Source organism: Caretta caretta, chromosome 1 (genome assembly GCF_965140235.1).
Source record: "Caretta caretta isolate rCarCar2 chromosome 1, rCarCar1.hap1, whole genome shotgun sequence".
NCBI lineage: Eukaryota > Metazoa > Chordata > Testudines > Cheloniidae > Caretta > Caretta caretta.
In genome coordinates, this window is record NC_134206.1 from 186,651,057 (window position 1) to 186,672,439 (window position 21,383).

The 21,383-nt window shown below is 44.2% G+C and overlaps 1 protein-coding gene across 2 annotated transcripts; it reads left to right on the plus strand.

Annotated features, from left to right (window-relative positions):
- On the plus strand, nucleotides 1-19,401 carry POGLUT1 (protein O-glucosyltransferase 1). 2 transcript variants are annotated; one of them, XM_048869240.2, is made up of 11 exons: nucleotides 8-176; nucleotides 2,955-3,045; nucleotides 3,786-3,929; nucleotides 6,178-6,313; nucleotides 8,350-8,471; nucleotides 10,897-10,956; nucleotides 12,640-12,739; nucleotides 14,825-14,883; nucleotides 15,601-15,768; nucleotides 16,521-16,577; nucleotides 17,199-19,401. In XM_048869240.2, exons 1-11 carry the CDS (start codon nucleotides 98-100, stop codon nucleotides 17,353-17,355), a joined length of 1,173 nt encoding a protein of 390 aa, XP_048725197.1. In that variant the 5' UTR covers nucleotides 8-97; the 3' UTR covers nucleotides 17,356-19,401. The 2 variants fall into 2 exon arrangements, with proteins under 2 accessions (XP_048725207.1, XP_048725197.1); XM_048869250.2 differs by lacking the exon at nucleotides 3,786-3,929 and having other exon boundaries at nucleotides 1-176.
- The last annotated feature ends 1,982 nt before the right edge of the window (nucleotides 19,402-21,383 follow it).

A 21,383-nucleotide genomic window follows, 5' to 3' on the forward strand; every position in this document is an offset into this window, starting at 1 on the left:
ATCCCTGAATACGCCGGCGGCCCGATGGAACGTGGAGGGGCGGGCTGGGGGCGCGCAGGCGCAGTGAGCGGGCGGCGACTGCCCGCCGGGCTGCACAATGGGGCCGCTGGTGGCGTGGGCGCTGCGGGCGGCTGCCGTGTCCCAGTTCGCCCTCAGCCCGGGCAGCAGCGCCGCAGGTGAGAGGCTGCGAGCGGAGCGGGACGGGTGTCGCGTCCCTCCCAGCAGCACCAACCCCCCCCCCCCCGGCATGTGTCTCCCGCCCCCAGAGCCCCGGGACGCGCCCTGCTGTGCCCGCTGCCGGTGCCCGCTGCCGCCTCCCGCTTTCTGGTCCCCGAGTGCGGCGTGCTTGTCCCCTCCCGGGCCGTGCCTCCCCTGCGTCCCCAGTGCTCGCCGCCTGCCCAGGGCTCGGGCTTCTCCTTCGCCGCTCCGGGCCCCGGCGTCTCTGCCCGCGTCCCTTCCTGCCGGCGGGTCCCGCCTAGGTGCCGCCTTTGAGGCTGCCCCTTCCGTTTGGATCAGGCTGTGGCTGGTCACTGTGCCAGCCCCCCTCCGTCTCCTCGCAGCCCGCCGTGAACCCACCCACCCTGCTCAGCGCCCCGCGCCTGCCCCTAGCACGGGGAACTTACTCCTGGGGGGTAGGGAACGTGCTGCAAACTCCGGCTGCTTGTAGCGTGTGTCCCTGGCTCGGGCTGTACAGATTAGCCCCCGTGGGACAGGTCTTGCCTGCCCTGAGATGGGGGTGTGGTTGGGTGAGGATAGGTTGGTGTATGCGGTGTGTACAGCACCGGCAGGCAGAGGGCTGCGAGAGGCGGCCGTGTCCCCAGGGTGCCACTTAGCTAGTCTCAAGATACGTTTTAGAACAGAGGTGCCCATGAGGCAGTGGAAGGGGTACCCCAAAGACAGCCTTGTTTCTGTACACTCACTATTAGTCAGGCTCCGCATCCCTAGTTTTCTTGCACCTCTCATACCTGCCTGGGCTTTTTCAGAGATCCTGTTAAGTACTTCCTGATCATGTAAAATCACAATCTTGTTGCTCTAAACCAACTTGTCACAAAGGAAGAATTCAAACCAGGGTTTCTAGAAGTAGTTCTTTTGCTGGTGGAAAGAGGGGACTGGTTACCTGTGTTACTTAATTAGAATGTAACTGGCCTTTGGGACAGGATCGTTTACTGTGTTATGTATGGCACCCATCAGGAATCTGTCTCTGGGTCTTTCTATAATACAGAAAAGTATTCTGTTTAGAGCCTCTGCACAGCACCTGAAGTTTCCCAGAATACTTTTGCAAACTATATAGAAATCAATCACTTCACCCACTGCTCATCTGAGGTGGAATATGGCAGTTGTTCAGCAGCATGCAATAACACTAAGGGAGTGTTAAGGACAAGAAGTGAATGCTACTATATCCAAATGACGCTACTCTCTACTCTGGGGTCTGATTTATTAGTATAAAGTAGTTTAACTCAAAGCCAGAGATTTTTCCAGGCTCACCACTTCATGATGCCTCTCCTGGACTCCTATTTCCCTCTTAAGAGTTTTGCTGTTGTCCTTTATTGCAAGTAGCTCCAACCAGCTGGTGTAAAGAGCTTCTTCTCTGACCCTGGGTTTACTCTGGATCTCCCCACAGGAGCCTCCTTGTAGGTCTGTGTCTACTCTTTACCCTTATATCAGGCCTTAGCTCCCCAGACTTCTCTAAACAGGGTATGTCTGCCAGTCAACCCACTTTAGGCATCTCTGGAAAGACCTACCTTGACTCCTGATGTCTCATTCCTGAGAAAGCAGGTTCCCTCTTATATGAAGCCTCACTCCAGGCTACCATCCTGTGATGCCTGACCCCATGGCGCAACCACCAGCCAAATCCATACCCATCACCTGGGAGGTGGAAAACTAGGCACAGGTCGGGATGAGCCTCACTCCCCTTAAAAGGCTAGTCCACCTTGTGGCAGAGGTCTTTTACAGTTATAGAAGGAGAGTAGCCTAGCTAGTGCAGAGTGCTGCTTCTTGAGATGGCTCTGTGCATGTTTACCAGTTGCTTAGAAGTAGTACTAGTAACGTACAGCACCTACATCGTACATGTCCCTTTATCTAGATGTTTGGTTGAGTAAGGACAACGTCTTGACAAGAATCCAAGATTTGGTCTCTGGTACCTAGAAGAGTAAGGGGCCGACGTTACTGAGCTTTCTCTCTGCCCCCTCTCAGAAGAGGGTAAAAATCAAAGGAGAGCTGATTCATAGATTCCAAGGCCAGAAGGGACCATTGTGATCTTCTAGTCTGACCTCCTATACAGCACAGGCTATAGAACTTCCCCAAATAATTCCTAGAGCAGATCTTTTAGAACAACGTCCAATCCTGATTTAAAAATTGTCAGTGATGGAGAATCCACCATGACCCTTGGTAAATCGTTCCAGTGGTTATTTTCTCTCACCCTTAAAAATTGATGTCTTATTTCTAGTCTGAATTTGTCTATCTTCAATTTCTAGCCATTAGATCATGTTATAACTAGGTAGCATGTGCAAGTAAAAATTCTTTCCTTTAAGCCACAGGTTCAAATCCAGCTCTCTCTAGCAGTGACCAGAGTCATTGCTACCTAATGCCTATTCAGTGACTTATGTTAATTGAGTCTGTTCTTTCAGTCTGGATTGAGGAATCCACATTAAAAGAACCACTGTCACCTCTGGCACCCCCTTGCTGACAGTTTCAATGGAGAAGTCACGGATTGAATAAACATGGACCTTCAACTTCCTCTCACACCACCTACAGGCAGCACCACCATATAATGTGTTAGACACATGGATAAGAGTAGTACAGAAGTGGGCTGTGGTGTTTGACACACACCATTGCTGTCACCAGACCAGCTGGCTTTCATGGACTGGAAGGCCCATTCGTCTCCTGGTAGCTGCTGTGATAATATAATGGATGTATTATATTAGGTCTTTTTCTTCTTTCTTTCTTCCTTCCAGGTGCAAAATGGAAACATTTCATCGACCAGACTGACAGAGCAATGGAAGGCTACAGACCATGTATAAGGGAGAATTGCAGCTGCTACCAAAGGTGAGGGCATGCTTTCCTGGTTGCTTGGGGGGCCCTCTGGCACTAGAGGGAAAATACTCTTGCCATGCATGGATAGGTGGGGTGTAGCTGTGAAATGGCTGAGAGCTAAGCTATCAGACCTTCAACCAAGGAGGGAAAACTAGTTTTAAAGGAAACACTATTGATGTCCTTCCCAAAAAATTAGGTTTCAGAGTAGCAGCCATGTTAGTCCGTATCCGCAAAAAGAAAAGGAGTACTTGTGGCACATTTAAATTTGTTAGTCTCTAAGGTGCCACAAGTACTTCTTTTCTTTTTCCAAAGAATTAGTTGGTGGTTCATGCTGTTTCCTAGAGGAGGGATGTCCACACACAAAAGCTACCCTCTTAATTGTTCTCCTTGCTGGCAGCATCAGCAGTAAAGCAGGTGACTAACTGGACCGTAGTCTACTCTAAACTCTCCGTTTGCCCTCCGGCAGATGGCCCCTCCAGAGCAGGATTGCATCACTGGCTTCCTGTGCTTTAACAATCTTGTGGAAAAGGGATTTAGTCTCTGCCCATGTTTATCTGAAACCTCAAAACAGCACCACGTGTTTAAATGAAGACAGCGGTGGGAAGAGCAGGAAGAGTCAAAATGTGCAGCCTACACTGTGGAGTACTTGGAAGACAAGAAAGCCATTAGAGTAAAGTTAGGAAACATGAGAACTGGGAATGTAATATCTTCCCTAATGTGTCTAATGAAAGGTGGTGTCTCTTCTTTCTCAGCATGAGGGAGCAGGACTTGGCTCCCTTTCAGGGAGGAATCTCCAAGGAGCTGCTGTCAGATGTGGTTAGCCGGAAGCTTGGGACACACTATCAGATCATCAAGAACAAGTTATATCGTGAGCATGACTGCATGTTCCCTGCTAGGTGAGAGCAAGGCAGAAAATCTCATCCATTCCACAGGGAAATAAAAAATTACTTCAGAACCAGCCATGTGACCACTTACTGAGTGGAAGAGTGTTTGACAGGACTGCATCCCACTGTGTGAGGGAAGATCTTGATGAAGCAGACACTGGATTGAAATCTCCCCACTGCAATTAGTTGGACCAGGGGTTAGAAGAGGTTAGAGTCCCAGAGAAGGCTGGCTTAAATTTTTGTGGGGAGCAAGGTTGGCTGAAGGGGATATTTTTCATTGTTGCCTGGATCAAGGTTGGGTTGAGGGTCAGAGAGGGCTAGTGACTGTACCCAAGCTACCTTTATAGTGTGGGAGGATAATTTAGTGTTCTTTTGTTCAATGGAGTGAGAGGATCCAGAGGAAAGATTCTCATCCATTTCCCCTGCACTTGTACCCTCTAGCATAGTGGCGTTCCTTTAGTGGAAAGAGTTGGATGCAGATGCCTTCATGGTCCATCAGTGCTGCTCTCAATTAACCAGGAGGGTTCACAGCAAAGCAGGATGGGTGAAAATCTTGGTTAAAAAAATTCATCAATGTATTTTTTGTTTTAAATCATGGTTTTTTTTAAAAATTGTCCAAGAGAAAAGTTTTTAATGGGAATAGTTTTAGCTTCTGAGACTGCAAACTTCTATGCATGTGCTTAACTTCAAGCATGTGAGTAATGGAAGTCAGTGGGACTATTTGTGTGACTAAAGTTTCTAAAGTTCTGTGCCCAAGTTTTTGCAGGCGAAGAGCCTCCATTTTCTATATTCTGTGGTTTTCTTTCTGTGTAGCAATTTTGTACAATATTAAAATCTCCTAGCAGCAACAACATTTTTTTAAAACCCAGCATTTATTATCTAGTTCATTGTACATATTAATATAAAGTTGCCATTGCACAAATTTTCAAATTAGTTTTACAGAATCTCAACGTGATTGAAAGAAAGTTTGTTTTAAAAAATAAAATGCATATGATTTAAATCAGTTAAATACATTGTCTTAATTTAAATCACTTCACCCTGCTACAAAGTGACCTGAAATGCTTGCTCTTGGCCCTTGCCAACCTAGAAAGCAACAGATGAGGGGTCCTTCCCTGCTTATGTGCTTGAGAGTAAAGGATTTGACCGAGGAATTGAACTGCAGCGTCTTCTGCTAGTGCACAGCCTACTGACCGAATCTTTCCACTTGGGGAGAAACCACTTTAACAGAGTTATCTTTTTCTCTTCTGATCTGTTGCATTATGTTTGTGGCTTCCTCAGTCACTCAATAGGTGAATAACTCTTCTGCGATGGATGCAAATGCTAAATAAGGGCTATCCCATTACATTTCCTATGGTTGGGTTAGGTCAGTCCATGGATGGGAGATTCTAGTAAACACCCAGGCTCTTCAGCAAGTGGTATTAATGATGATTTGGTTGGTGCCATGCCACTTTTGAGTCACCATAGAGCCAGCTCCAGCCTGATGTCTTGCTTGAAATGTACTCTTTCAAATGAGACATAAAACTAAGATTTTGACCACTTATCATAAACAATCCCCGGGCAGTTTTTTCTGCCAGAGTAGGAGTGTTTACCTTGCGTGATTATAATTACACTCTGCCTCTCTAGATTCCCCAGGCAGTTTCATTCGGATGCGGTAGTCTTGATTTCCTGTCCTAAGTAGCTGAGTAGTAGTGTGTGCTCTGAAACCGTTATTATGGTGCCTCCCTGAATTTCAGTGGTGGGTGGAGTGATTGCTGTGTCTATTGCCTACAGATTGTATGCTTTGTTGAGTGGTTCTGGGGATTTTGGATGAAAGATACTATGTAAATGTTTATTATTAAGGCCCTACTTAACCTGCGATATTGCGGAAATTGCAAATTCTACAGTAGTAGGCTTCCACCACAGTTTTGACAGTCGGAGCTACACTGTATGTGAGGCTGACAGCGGGAGCCCCTGCTCTCAGCCCCAGGTGGCTGACAGTGGAAAATTGCAGAAAAATAATTTTACTTTTCTGCAATTTTCCATGGCTTGTCCACAACTCAGCTGCAATTTTTTGGCACTGTCTTTGTTTCTAACTAGCCCCAAACCTGGCCATCTCATACTTCAGCATTTGTGTCCTCCAGCTTTGTTCTCCCTTTTAGCTTTTCTTTTCTTTTCTTCTTCAGCTCTGCCCTTTCAGAACAATAACTGGTGGGGGAAGCGAAGGCCTGGTGACACTAAGCCTTTTGCTCATGGCTTTTGGTTGTTTGTCAATTCTCTGCAGATGTAATGGGGTTGAACATTTCATTCTGGAGATCATCGGCCGCCTCCCAGACATGGAGATGGTGATCAATGTGCGAGATTACCCCCAGGTCCCCAAGTGGATGAAGCCAGTCATTCCAGTATTCTCTTTCAGCAAGGTGAGAGACTGCAGGCATCTTTGTGGTAGTGGGGGACACTGTGACCTGCATTTCATGCTCTAGTTCATTGGAGCCACAAGAGTAAGAAGCTACACATTCCTTTCCTAATGGGACACAGGAATTTTTAAGGGAGTTGAGGGTTCTACCACAATGTATTTTCTTTTTCCAATGCACAAGGGCTCTGAGTCAAAATTACCCTTTTCTTTCAGATACAAAACCCAGAGTTGTTGGCTCTTCATATTTATAGACTTTCTCCTTCTAGCTCTCCAGTGCAAAGAATTAGAAATTTGTTGAAGGGAATGACTCCCAAACAAGCTCATACTCTAGATCAGTGCCTCATCTGTCCAACAGTGGGGTGATGCATACCACCACTGGATTTAGTGCCATTATCCCTGTGGTTCATTATTCTCTTTAGATCTTTGATAAAGTTATAGTTTGATTTTAAGATCACTGTTAAGGGAGCGGGCTTGTGGCCTCACTAAAAACTCAGTTGCTTTGAGTTAATTTGCATATTATAATCCTCTTGGTTAGTGGTCCAGAAAAGTAATGGTAGCTTTTTCTCATAGCTAAAGGGTGACACCAGTGAACTGTAGCCTCAGGACTACATCACAGCTGTGAAAAATTATGGGAGTTTATTGAAGTTCCTTCTTTATTTCAAGCGGAATGTGGCCAATGGAACCAGCTGCTCAGATACCAGTTGGGGGTGCAGTACAAATGCGTCTACAGAGCCATTGGGGAAGTGCTGATAGACTGTTGGATGCTCAATTCTGATAAGGGCCATTTGACCAGTGAAGTTAAGTGGTATCACTTAAGGGATTATGTCCTTATGGTGACTTGTAGGCACAGGCGCCAACTTTCCTTGGCGCCAGTGGGTGCTTGTGCCCTGGCCCCATCCCGACTCCGCCCCCTCCCTGTCCCTATTGGACTCCTCCCCAAATCCCTGGCCCCGCTTCTTCCCCGAGTGCGCTGTTTTCCTCCTCCTCCCCCCTCCCTCCCAGCGCTTGCTGCGCGAAACAGCTGTTATGCGGCGCAAGTGGTGGGAGGGAGGAGAAGCAGGACGCGGCGGTGCGCTCAGGAGAGGAGGCAGAGGTGAGTTGGGGTGAGGGGGCGGGGCAGGGAGCTGCCAATGGGTGCAGAGCACCCACCAATTTTTCTCCCTGGGTGCTCTAGCCCCGGAGCACCCACGGAATTGGTGTCTATGCGTAGGATGATCCCTAGGAAGTCTGAAGTGAATTAAAGAGAAGCCATGAGCAGCCTAGATGGCAAAGTGTTGCAGGAAATGATCATAACAGTCCTGCCTATTTTATGAACAATAATAACATTTGTAGCTATACATAATACATATCTTTTTAAAAAGATAATCAAAGCCATGCTTCAGGGTATTCACTGATCATGCTAGTAGTCAGAATATTTTTTCTCCATGTAGAGCATTGCACAACTAATCTGGTGCATTATGGGTTTTTCTTCCCCTTCCTCTGTAGCATCGGGTATTAGACATGGCCAGAGGCAGGATACCGGGTTTGATTGTTCAGCAAATCACATAGCACCTCTTTCCCCTTCACATACATATACACACACAAAACCAGCCTCTTTATTTGTTGGGCATGTGGCCTCCCAGTACTACAAGGACAGCATTGCTACATTGCCAGTAGGATGGGCAGTAGGTGAGGGCAATACACTGAGAAACAGAATCTAAGCTTGGTTCTGCTCCCCTGGATAAACCTGCAATCCATGCTCCGCATCTGTGAGGGCATTTGACTGAAACATTTCCCCAAAGTAAAATGTTACAGATTGTTGGAAACCAGAAGAAGGTCAGGCAAGTCACAAGAATGGCTTGTTTAACACCAGCTGGGCAGGAAGCTTATGTTCAGGCTAGTCACAAGGAATCATCCTTATCATGTGTACTGGCTAAATACCTTTGTGTGTTTATTTTGTTTTCTTAAACAAAACTCAGCTGCTCCTCTTCTTAACAGTGAGCGTGAAACTTGGTTAAATGCATGGCCACGTGTGTACCTGCTGATTTTCTTGTTTTTAAGACTTCCGAGTACCATGATATCATGTATCCTGCCTGGACGTTTTGGGAAGGGGGACCAGCTGTTTGGCCAATTTACCCCACAGGTCTTGGGCGCTGGGACTTAATGAGAGAGGACCTCCGAAGGTATGTTTCAGGAGAGAGGAGTTTTTTACATAGAAAAGAAACAGCTCAGCATAACTACGCAAGAGAACCTCCTAGCATTGATGCAACATGGTGACAATAACTTCTAAGCCTCTTAGGTCTATTTTCCTGAAGCCAAATCACCTTGTGCTCAGAGGGCTGTTTTTACACAGGAGAAGAGACAGGACTTCTCTAAGGCAGTAGCTCTCAACCCTTCCAGATTACTGTACCTCTTCAGAAGTCTGATTTGTCTTGAGTACCCCCAAGCTTCTCCTCACTTAAAAATGGTTTGCTTGCAAATTGTTTAATTTCTCATTTTTACAATATAATTATAAAATAAATCAATTAGAATATAAATATTGTACTTACATTTCAGTGTACAATATATAGAGCAGTATAAACAAATCATCTGTATGAAATTTTAGTTTGCACTGACTTTGCTAATGCTTTTTATGTAGCCTGTTGTAAAACTAGGAAAATATCTAGATGAGTTGATGTACCCCCTGAAAGACCTCTGTATACCCCCAGGGGTACGTGTACCCCTAGTTGAGAACCACTGATCTAAGGGTATGTCTGAACTGCAATTAAAAACCCATGGCTGGCCTGTGCTAGCTGACTCGGGCTTGTGGGACTCGGGTTGTAGGCTGTTTAATTGTAGTGTAGACGTGCAGGCTTGCAGTTTAATTGCAATGTAGACATCCCTGTGAGCTTCCCAGCACTCGGGCTGCAGCCTGAGCCAGAATGTGTACACCACAGTTAAACAGCCCCACAGCGCCAGCCCCAGGGGCCTGAATCAGCTGGCATGGGCCAGCCGTGGGTGTGTGATTGTAGTGTAGACATACCGTAGGGGACCAGAGTCACTGACTAGTAAGACAGGAGAAGTTTGTGAGAGAGTATTTTTCATGTGGCCATAATATTCTTTTGTCAGTCTAAGGGTTGGTCTCCCTCAGAGAGCAGCTGTTAGGTCTGGTCTACACTACAGAGTTAGGTCAACGTAAGGCAGCTTACATCGACTTAACTCTGTAAGCATCCATACTAAAATGTCAGTCCCACTGATGTAACTCGCTCACTATACCGACTTAACTGCACCTCTGCAAGATGTGTAATGCTTAGGTCGATGTAGTCAGGTTGACTCAGTGTAGACACTGTGTTGCTTACATCAACTGTTGCTGCCTTTCAGAAGCTATCCCACAATGCCCCACACTGGCAGTTAAATTGGTGTAAGCACTCCTGGTGAGGACATGTACCACTGACACAAGGAGCGCAATGTGGATCTGCAAAAGTGATTCAATTGCTGCAGTGGCTGTATGTAGACATAACCTTGATCAATTTAATTTTGTAGTGTAGGTGAAGCAAATATAGGGGAAGGTGAGCAAATATAGGAATGCTATGGGAAGCAAAGCATTTTGAAGCAAAGATCTGCTAGCAACAGACCCCAAAGTTAAATGTTTTCCTGCTTGAATTCCTAAGGCAATAATTGAGGCCCAAAATACAGGTTTAAAAAAAATTGTGGAGGAGCATTAAAAAAAAAAAATCATTCTTTCTCGAGCACAGAACTACACCAGGCACCTAATGGTAAGATTTCTTAAAAATAACTCTCCACCTTAAAAAATGTACAATCCGATCCATGCACGCAGATCCTCCGACCCATATGGAGCTCCAGTGACTTCACTGGGCCTCCATGCACGTGCAAAGGTCTACCTGCACAGAGCTGATTGCAGGAGTGGGACCTATGTTTTAGACAAGACACAAGTGAGAGCAACAAACAGTGGGGAAAGGATTGGGGAAGAAAGGACAAGGGTTACAAAAACTAATCCTGTGGGATAACAATTCTGACATGCACGTGTTTTGGTGGATGTGTGAATGTACACATGAGAGAGACATGATATTTAAACTTTCTTTTTATTTTGTTTTTCTAATGGTTCAATTATTTGTTTAAATTTAAAGTGAAAGTTGTTTGTGCAAACATTAGCCTGCAAAGTTAGGCACTTAACAGTGTTTTGCATGTACAAGAGAAGTAGAAAGTGAAAATGCCTGGAAACTGCCCATTTGATATGCATGATCTGTGCTCAGTGAAATGCAAAAAAAGTAAAGCAGCAGCATAAGTAGTGAAATGTGAACTGGAGTTTTAAAATGATTTAAGTTTCAATAATTCACAGTGTTACTGATAACACAGGAAAGAGTTTGTTTTTGTGTGTATAGATTGATATCTTGACAGTGTCCCTATAACATCTTGGCTAGAGAGCTACCATCTGTGGGAAAGACCTATTTTGTTGGACTTAGCTGAGATGTTTTTCTGCTCTAATGAAAGAATTGGTTCCCATCAAACCTCAAGAATAATGAAATGTGACTATACTGCAGAAACTGATGACACTTTTTCCTGCTTGTGTTAAATTATTTATTACCACATATTAAAAAATGTTTTTAGATCTGCAGAAAAATGGCCATGGAAGAAAAAAATCTCCAAAGGATATTTTCGAGGATCCAGGTGAGTGTATTTTCCAACTCCAGGTATTCTGGCAATATAGGCTGCCAACAGGTGCCAGTTTAATGAAGTACAAAATAAGGCTGAGGAAAATATGCACTAGCTTTTTATTTCTGGGTATCTTTAAGTACTACTTGACACAGCAGTTGCCATTTAAAAAGCAGTATGTGCAGTGCCGTGACATTTCCTGTGCTAAGTGTAGGCGATATTGCAAAGACCATGCCAAAGGGAAACATTTGCTGTGCAGCACTAATGCTTTGTTCCACCCTCACCCCACCATGTAGCCTTGGCTATTTCTGTGCACTTCATGAAGAAAAGTACCTGACAGAGTTTGGTCCAATCACTAGTTTCTGTTTCAGTCAGCAACAAAGCACAATAAGTTTGGCTTGAGGAGCAGTAGTGGAGCTGCATGGGGGTGCATTTAGGGGTAGGTCAGCACTGCAGCTGGAAGCGACTTGCCCTAGCATGCTAAAAAATAGCAGTGGTGGACATTGTGGCACTAGTGGAGGCTTGGGCTAGCCACCCAAGCTCAGACCCACCCTACTCCCTGGATACAAGCTCAGGTGGCGAGTGTGAGCCTCAACCATTGCCGCAGCATCCACACAGCTACTTATTAGTGTGCTGGCACAAACCCCGCTAGCCTGCATCCGTCGACCTGGGCTGGGAGGCTTGCTCCCAGCTGCAGTGCCTTACGGTGTCAGCCGTCTGGACTTGGGAAATTTTCTCTCTCTAAGTACTAACCAAAAAATGTAACCAAAATATGTTTCTAAAAAGCAAATAGGGTGCACCCCCTTGTACAATATCCTCTCGGCTCATGTGCTAAGCATTAGCTGTCATTTGCAACTAATTTAGTGTAATAAGATATACATATAACAATAGCGGTGATGGGTGTGCTATGAAGAGTTCAGCTGTTTTAGTTCTTAATAAATGATTTAAATAGGGACTCTTTGTTCTGTATTTCGCTTCCCTTGCAATGGGAACTTCAGCTACTTTGATATGCATTGGGAGGTTTGTCTGGTATCCTCATAGCTCCTTTTTGGGCATCTGTATGCTTTATTTTGTAATTCTCTGCAGCAGTGCACTTCAGGGAATCATCAGGTATCCTTACAGCAATGATACCTGGATGCGGGGGAGTAAGGAAGAAGACTATTTTTTTCCTATTTATAGGTTGTGCATTTAAGGAAACAGACTTTTAAAATGTGCGACTATCAATAGTGTATTCAGGAGACAAAGAGACTGAAGATTTCATTCAGGTCACACCCATGTAAATTTTTCTCCTAACAAAGGGCCTAATCCTAAAAGATGCTAATCATCTCTTAACTTCATGATTTAGATATAAATTGAGAGTAATCAGCACCTCTCAGGATCAGGCGCGAAGAGAATATAGCTCTTTTGCTGGTTTGTTCTGAATAATGTCTGAAGAATATACCACTTAAAACTAAATGGGATACGGGAATATCACTTAGTTATTCCATTGCATGAACCCCTTTCCCCCATTATGTCCTCCTACAGATATTGTGAGCAGCATTTAGCAATATTGCCTTCAGGCCACACAAGAACCAGTCTGTTAGAGACCAGGAGGTATTTCTGTCTTGAATCCCATTGTTTGTTGGCTGTCATGCAGACATGCAGCTTTGGAGACCTGCAGAATGGCATTGACTGATTTGAATGTTGTTTCTGTTGCAGAACAAGTCCTGAGAGGGATCCCCTCATTGTTCTGTCTCGAGAGAACCCAGAACTCGTCGATGCTGAGTACACTAAAAACCAGGCCTGGAAATCTGAAAAAGTAACCACTAACGAGCCAACCGCATAAGCAGCTTAGGAAGCAATAGTTTAAAAAGGGCAATTTCAAGTGTTTTATGTAAATGTTGCTTCTTACGAGACTGGTGATAATAATGGTGGGGGTGGGGGAGGCTGTGTCACTAGTTAAGCCATTTCTAAGTCAGGCATTCAAATTATTGCCATCTGATGGCTGTATCTGTCTAATGTAGGTACCGGCACTTGCATCACTGCAGTCTCTGAGGAGCTCACAAGTATTTAAAAATAAGTAGCAAGCCCCTCCTTCCCCTTCCCCCCCCCCCAGGATAAGTAACTCGAGGAGTTTCTTTTTGTGAGTGTGAGTGAGAGAGAGAGAAAAGAGGTTCTTAAGGGAAAGTGGCATCACAGAGATGAGTTTTCCATGTAGAGCTGAATGCTGTGAGAGCCAGGGTCATTCCTATCTCTTTCAGGTGTGACTCCCATAGTGTAACACAAGTCCTATGAAGTTCTGTTTCCAGCATTTATGAACCTTCCCCTGGTGGTCGATAGTTTCATTGTTGTGGTGGATCGAAGTTGTTGTGGGAGCTCAGAGTCAAAGAGGGAGAGAGGCTCTCACAGGTAGTAATGGTCAATCCAACAGAGGGCTTTAAATAGCAGGGAAAGGACCTTGAAGTGAATTCTGCATGCACTCCGTACAGAATATAGAGAGTGGAGCACTGGAGGGATGTGGTCAGGGTGACCTGTGATGCTACTGGTGTTTTATCCCAGTTAGAGCTTTCTCAGGGTGGGTGGCTTCAGTCCTAGAGTTGCAATAATCAAGCCAGGAGGTTATGAATTCATGGATTGCTGTAGCCCAGTCTGTGTTTCATGGACTAGCGCACACTCTTCTTTTTATCTTTTGCCCTTGTGGTTATTTGAGCATCTAGTAGCCTTAACCTGTCCAAATGAACCCCAAAGCTAGAGACTGACTGAACAAATTGAGGGCAGATGCCCTCAATAATGGGGGAAGCAAGTTCTTTGAAGTGCTTCCCTCTTCTACTAGCATTAGCTCATTCTTCCCCGGGTTTGGCTTTAGCCAACTGTCCTTTTTCCAGGTGCTGCTTTTGGCTAGGCATTGAGAAATCTGGGAGACTGTGCTGCTCACGTTTGATATAGAGTTGGGTGCTGTCATCTGGAAATGGCTGGCACTTCAGCCCAGGTTGCCTGACCTGCTCCCCCAAAGGCTTCATATATGTGCTGAACAATAGTTGGGAGAGGGGGGATAGAGCCTCGTGGGACTCCACACATGAGGGCTGTGGAAGAACTGTTGCCCATAACAACCTTCTGCGGTTTTGAGAAGAAAAATCTGACCCGCTAAGGGCATTTTGCCCCTGCAGCTTCTAGGAAGCTGGACTGAGGTATTTCATTATCAGTGAGGAAAATTCTTGTCAGTTTGCAAAGACAGTCACTTAGATTCAGATTGTGGTAGCAGAGCAGGCTCTTTAGGGGACAGTTTAAGCCATTGTTGTTCACTGAGGTTTTAGACCTGTGGGAGAAGCAACCAGAGACAGTAGCAAAGATTATTTTGGCCTCCGTGATGGAGGGTTTGTGTCTGCTGCCAGTCTGCTGAGGATGAGGGTCTGGGTGTCAGTGACCAACATAGCTTTGTGCTATCTGCATCTGCTCAGGAGGTTGCAACCCTTCCTCTGTGATGGGGGAAGCTCTCACTGCGGCCGACTGTTAACTCTTCTGTGGACAAGTTGCAGGTTTTTTGACAGTTCCTTGCATTAACCAACAACACTTTCCCCCAGTGCTACTAAGTTAAAAGTTCCAGTGCACACAGAGATGAGGAAGATGAATTGCTAAAGCCTAACCCTCTTTATAGTCATTAAGTAAGAGACTTGTTCTTAGAATGTTTTTTAACGTACGGAGACTATATCTTAGGTAAAGACGAGAGAGTCCCCCAAAGATGCTAATGCAGTTAGAAGCCAGATTGGGTGGGTTTTCCCATGAGCAGGGAGACTTTTGAAACTTCAGCCTTATTTATGGTTTGTTGAAAAAGAAGCCTCATACAAAATGTGATCAGAAAATAAACTGTATTGAATTAATTTTTTTAAGTGTCTTTTTCTTGAAGGACACTCTCGGGAAACCACCTGCGAAGGAAATTCCTCTGGTCGATCACTGCAAATACAAGTGAGGTTTTGTTCAGTAAATATGTTCAGGAGCTGCTGAAATCTTGTCTGATTGTTAGTGTTGCTAGGCTTGTTTGTTTTAATGCATTATTTTCTTTTTAAGGCCCCAATCCTGGAACTGAATCCATGGAGGCAGTCAGATCTCTGCACCTACATGGAGTCAGTTGAAGGTTTGGGAGAGCTTAGTTTGGCCTCTTTAAATGCCAGTGTCAGGAGACTACCAAGTCTGGAATGTAAAGAGAACTGAAGGGCTCTGTGGAAACTAACTACAAAAGCCTCCCTTAAACCAAAATGTTTAAAATTAAGCGTGTCCTTTTTACTTCCCTACCAAACCCTGAGTTCAGGGTTCTCTACAGTTGTTTATATCGCTAACTACCATGGCATAAGAAATGCAGCTCTTGGTCTGCTATGGGACTCAGTGATGCTATAAAATGTAAACAGGGAAATAAGGAACCTGAAATCTGACCTTGGCAGGTGAAGTGTCTCTGTTCTCACTTTCTCACTAGTTCTTACATCAGAGGCAGGGGGGACAGAATATGCAGACTTGTTAGCCAGAGCCTAGTCTCTCCACACACATTTTTCATTTGAGGTGAGAGCACTTAGCATTTCAGATTTTAAAAAGCAGTCAAAGTTTCAAAAAAGTGATTTAAAAAAATCCTGAGTTAGTGGATGGGAAATACCAATACAAAATCAAATGTCTTTGCTTCTCTTTTTACAGATACCTGTTTAATTTCCGGGGGGTAGCAGCCAGTTTCCGCTTCAAACACCTCTTCTTGTGTGGCTCATTAGTCTTTCATGTAGGGGAAGAGTGGCTGGAGTTCTTCTACCCACAGCTGAAGCCTTGGGTACATTACATCCCAGTCAAACCAGACCTCTCTGATGTCAGGTAGGAGACTACAGGTGATTTTTTGGAATGACTCAATGATCCCAAGTGTGTTATACAGATTATTTCATGGAGTAGGCTGTATGCTACCCATGCTACGCAATGTATGATCAGGCTTGGGTTATACTGACAAATACCAACGCTCTGTCTCGTATTCAGTGCACCAAAGGTAGAAAGAACATCATGTGACATTTGCTGATCCTGTAGAGAGAGGGGATGTATACATGTCATTCTCCTTTCTTTGTAAAAGAAACAAAATTCTCAGTGCATATTAGTCATACAGGAAATAGTTTAGAGCCATAGACATGTAGAGGGAGAATATATTATTAGGCTCATTAGAGAGACACAATAAATGTTGACATTATTCTAATGTAAGTTTGATTATTGAAGGTATTTTTGATTATGCCTTACCTTTTTAGTAATAATATCTGTTCTGAGATCTGGGCCAGATCTGGTGTGTCCGATGTTCAGCACACCTTGAACCAAAAGGTTAGAAGTGAAAATTGAGACAAACCCTCAGCAATTCTGACTTACAAAGTAAAAAGGAGAGCAGTCATCTTAGTCGTTAATGGTTCCAAATATTCGTCAGCTGCCAGAATTCAGGACTTCCCCCCCAAGACTGGTATGAAAGTAGCAGCACCAATCACGTTTGGCTTTAGAATCCCCAAATCTAGTTCTGCCACAACACACTAGCTGGGTGTGTGGTATTCTGCACTGAGCCAATACTTAGTTGCAATTTTTCTTTTTCCTTTTAGGGAGCTGTTGCAGTTTGTGAAGGAAAATGATGATGTAGCACAAGAAATTTCAGAGAGGTAAATTGTGTATTCTTTCTGACTGTCAAACACCTGTCCTCCAATACTCTTTGTACCGTACAACGTTCAAAAGAGAGACCTGTCAAGGACAGCCTGGTGATAACAGCGCACAATGTATCTATCTTCAGCAGTTAAAGCAGGGAGAGTGGCGAGCTCAGGGTACTTATACCAGGACAACAGAACTCTTCACCTCTAGGCCTCTTGTTCAAATCTGATCCATGTCAGTAGTCCCTCAAAGAGGTACTAACTTTTGTTCGTGGTACGAAATAAGTTAGCCCCAGTGAACAAATGTCCATTTCACAGAAATGCTGCCACCACCACTGGGAGTAAATGTCAAACAGGGCTGATTGGTGGGGCAATGTAGGGGAAGCTTGCAGTGCCACTCCCTAGGCTGTACCTGTTTTGTGAATAATTAGTTATCAGAGCTGCTAGTGGTAATGAAAGGTGTCACATTAACATTAATAATAAACCGTATATTTCACTGTACATCCAAATTCTCATATTTCCCCATTTAAAAAAAAATCTGGGAAAATTGATATAAAAAAGCTAAATCCAAGGATTTTCATTTTACAAGAACGAAGTTTGACTTTGGGCTATCACTTTATTTTTGTTTGCCTCCAGGGGGCACCAGTTCATCATGGACCACTTGCAGATGAAGGATGTCTCTTGTTACTGGGAGACTTTGCTGACTGAATACTCTAAAGCCCTGACTTACAAAGTTAAGAGGAGGAAAAACTATGATGAGATGGTCTCCAAACACTTGAAAACAGAACTTTAAAACCAGTGTGGTTCTCTTTCCAGTTCAAGGCTTGGGACTGGTGGTCACTGAAAATCCAAAGACTGGTGTATCTTCTGTTACTCTTTGTCCCTTAGATTTATTATCTCATACTCTAAAGCAGTGGTTCTCAACCGGGGTCTGCGGACTATGTCTAAAGGGTCCGTGAAAGACTTAGACTGAAAACTGACTGAACAGAATTCAACTATATGTACAGACAATATATTTCCAAGGGGGTCCACACCTCCATTCAAAATTTTCAAAGGGGTCTGCGAATGAAAAAAGGTTGAAAACCACTGCTGTAAAGCTACAGCAAGCAGCATTATTGTTACTTTAAAACAGTTCCTGAGCAATGAGACTGAATCACACTAGCTAGACCCAAAACTTTTGGAGAACATATATAATCAATAAAAAGGAGTACTTGTGGCACCTTAGAGACTAACCAATTTATTTGAGCATGAGCTGATGAAGTGAGCTGTAGCTCACGAAAGCTCATGCTCAAATAAATTGGTTAGTCTCTAAGGTGCCACAAGTACTCCTTTTCTTTTTGCGAATACAGACTAACACGGCTGTTCCTCTGAAACCTGTCATATATAATCAATGAGGCAGTTGAGTCTAGTGCTTAGAGCAGGGAACTGTCAATCAAGACTCCTGGGTTCTGTTACCACCCCAATCTCTAACTCACTATGAGCCTGATCCAAAGTCCATTGTGGTAATTGGGAGTCGTCAGGGCCTGGGGCATGATCCAAAGCCCACTACGTGACCTATTTAAATCCTCTTTGCCTCCCTCCATGTAGGTATACTCCTACTGGGGGCAAATTGGCAATGTTATTGTGATTGTGTGATGGCAGTTTGGGTACAGGTGTTTCCTGTCAGCAGCCGGTTTTAGGTTACCTTTATGGGTAGCTTAGGGTTGTTGTTTTTTTTAAGTCTGTAAAGCACTCAGATGTTAACACCATGTTGGACACTAAAAAATACCTTTGGACAGCAAAGCTACCTACTTCACAGAGGGGTTTTGATGATGAATGTTTTTAAAGTGCTCTGTGATCCTGAGATGAGAGGTGCAATCATAATGTACAGTGTTCTCTGCCTGTGCAACCCAAAGGGGCATGCCTCCTGTCCCTTGCATTTGCTCTAAATAATCTCAAGGCCTTGCATAACCACCTGTCTTTTGACCAAGGATAGCTGGATGTAGGTTTTAGTCTGTGCATTCCTTTGGATGCTTTTACCTTACGTTTTAAAAATTGGGTGTCTTCTCCATGTAAGCTGTGAACTGTCCGTCTCTGTGAGTTGAGACTCTGTCTTCTAGACCATGTGGCTGTGTTAACAGTACCAGCTTGCCTGATTTTCAGCACATTGGCTTTGAATATGAAAGGTCGGATGTCACTGGAACACTTCTTTTTGCAGCTTTCAACATGGCTCCTTAGTTGTGTGGTGGGCTCACTGCAGAATGAAGTAAAGTGCTAAGACTGTCTGAAAGCACAACAGCGTAAGCATCTGCTTGGAGTCTCACTCTTTTGAGGTTTTTGCATCTTATGTAAGTACTGCAACTCGGCTGGCCATGTTCTACGTAGATAACTGGTGGGGTGGGGAGAGGGAACAGAGGGGAGATGGAGGCAACTACTTACCCCCTACTCCTCCTTTGTCAACTGAATCAGAGGAATAGAAAAAGCCATGACCTGATTTTTCTGACTTCTGGCAGATTGGGGTGCTGCAGAGTTCTCACACACAAACACACCCCAACATCAGGCCCCAGTACAGAGCAAGAAGGACTAGACATGACAGGCAAACATCAATTTCTAGCGCAGAGCGCCAATTACAGGACCACTGGCTGGGCTGACCCAGCATGTAAAAGAGTTAAATTAGAAAATGAATAACTTGGAGTCAGAACTGTGTAATATTGGAAGACTTTTTAATAAAAGCTTGAATGACAGGTTTTAATGAGGTGATGGAATTATCTGAAATGATACAACAGATTTATCTACTGTATCTTTAAACCCTTTTTGTTTTTAATGAAGTGCTTTTGGATTAAAAACAAAAAATCAACAACCCTTTTTACTGGCTGAATTATTTCTCAATCAAAAGAATGATTCTCTCATAATAAAGGAACTGGACAGTCAACAGCTGTTCTACCCAACAGGATGTAGCAATAATACATTCCTTACCATTTGTTCTCTTTAGGGAGACTATTTAGAGGAATTGCATAGCTCATGGGAATGGGATTGAGAAGTGGAGCCTTTCACATCTAAAGCTATATCTATACTTAAGGGAGCATGTAGAGTACACGCACTACACGGGTTGCTGAATGCTACAGTGAAAGTCAGGCTGTGTCCACCTTTTGTCATTGTGGTGTGTAGCTACCCGTGACTGGAAAGGCTCAGAGAGCAGGAAGGCAGCAGGGCATTACACTGGTAAAAATAGTGTGAACATGGAAGGCACTGTTTGGGTGTGTAGAGAACCGTGTAGTGTATATACCCTGGGAGTTCAGGCATGGAGGGCACTCTGCTCACGTAAGCCATGTCTCACCGTCTGCACTGCTATTTATACCCATGTTAGCTGGGCGTACAGTGTCTGTACTCTACACATCACCATAAGTGTGGATGTACCTTACGTCACTAGTTCAAATCTTGTCCAAAATTGGTAGAGATTTGGTAAGAATTGTTACCATCCAATAGCTGTTCAGTGGCCCATGTGAAATAATTTAGGGAACTGAGTTCATTTCCTTGTAGGCAGGCAGACATATCACTAAACCAGGTGTGACTAATTGGCCCCCTTGCTGCCCATCGCAGTAGAAAAGCCAAAGATTGCATTGGCAGGAGACTGGAGTCCAGTCTCCACCCTAGGGGTGGTTTCTCCCTCCAGAGTAACATTTGTAACACATTCTTGGGGCAGTGTGTTAAAACTGCCCTATTCTGTGAGTATATCATTTATAATGCAGCTGTAGTTTAGGAGCCGTAGTTAAGGACCGGGATCTTATTGTGATAGGCAGTGTACAAATGCAATAAAAAGACAGTGTCTGCCCCAGAGAGCTTACAATCTAAGACAAGAGACAACCGGTGAATAAGACAGATGGGGGAGCCCAAGGAAACAGTGAGCCAATACTGGTAAGTATGATAAGCAGAGGTCTCAGCACACCAGCTGGCTAACTTGTCAAGTTGGTTGTGGGCATCATGGCAAAGGGGAGCTTTAAGGAGGGATTTGAAGGAGAACAAGGAGTTATCTTTACAGGTGTTTAAGGGGAGCTCCTCCCAAGCTTGAGGGACAGCATGGGAGAGAACATGAAGGTGCATTTTTTTAAAACCAACAAGTGGGTGATGAAGGCTGGCATCATTAGCAATGCAGAGGCAGGAGCCAACTCAACAGCATATATCATAGGTAGGGTGAGGATAGGCTGGGAAGGGCTCTGAAAGTGAAGGTATGTAGTTTGTGCTCCATGAGCTGGAGAAGGGTGAGTCAATGGAGGGACAGAAAAGGATGATGTAGTCAAAGCAATGAGCCAGGCAAATTATCTTTTCCAGTTGCATTTTGAATGGGTATAAGCAGCAAGACTTCTGTCTCTAGAGCATCAGCACTAATTTTCCAGTCAGAATTTAAAAAGACGAAAAAAAGTATGAACTTTAAAGTACACAAGGACCAGCTCAGGATTGTAGATCGTGAGGTATGAGGGGAAGTACTACTCCCTCTTGTATTTCTTCACTTCTGGGTACAGTATGGTTAAGGTTTCCCTGGACTATACTTTTTGCATTTTCAAAAAGGAATATAGCTTTGGTTTCATTTCTTGTATTTTTTTAAATATCTTTTTATCCTACTGAGCCATACAGAAAACTAATGTAAGGAACCATAAGCAGAGGCACTAAGCATTAGGATTGAAACACAACTTCCTCCAACCATACATTCAAATCACAATAGGGCTAAACCTGTCCTATCTCTTTTGGAAGTAGATAAATGAAGCTCCTTGCCCTTTATTGGGGAAGGGAGGTCAATTAAATCTTACAAACCAAGATCCTTTTTGTACTTTGTGTGGACATTAA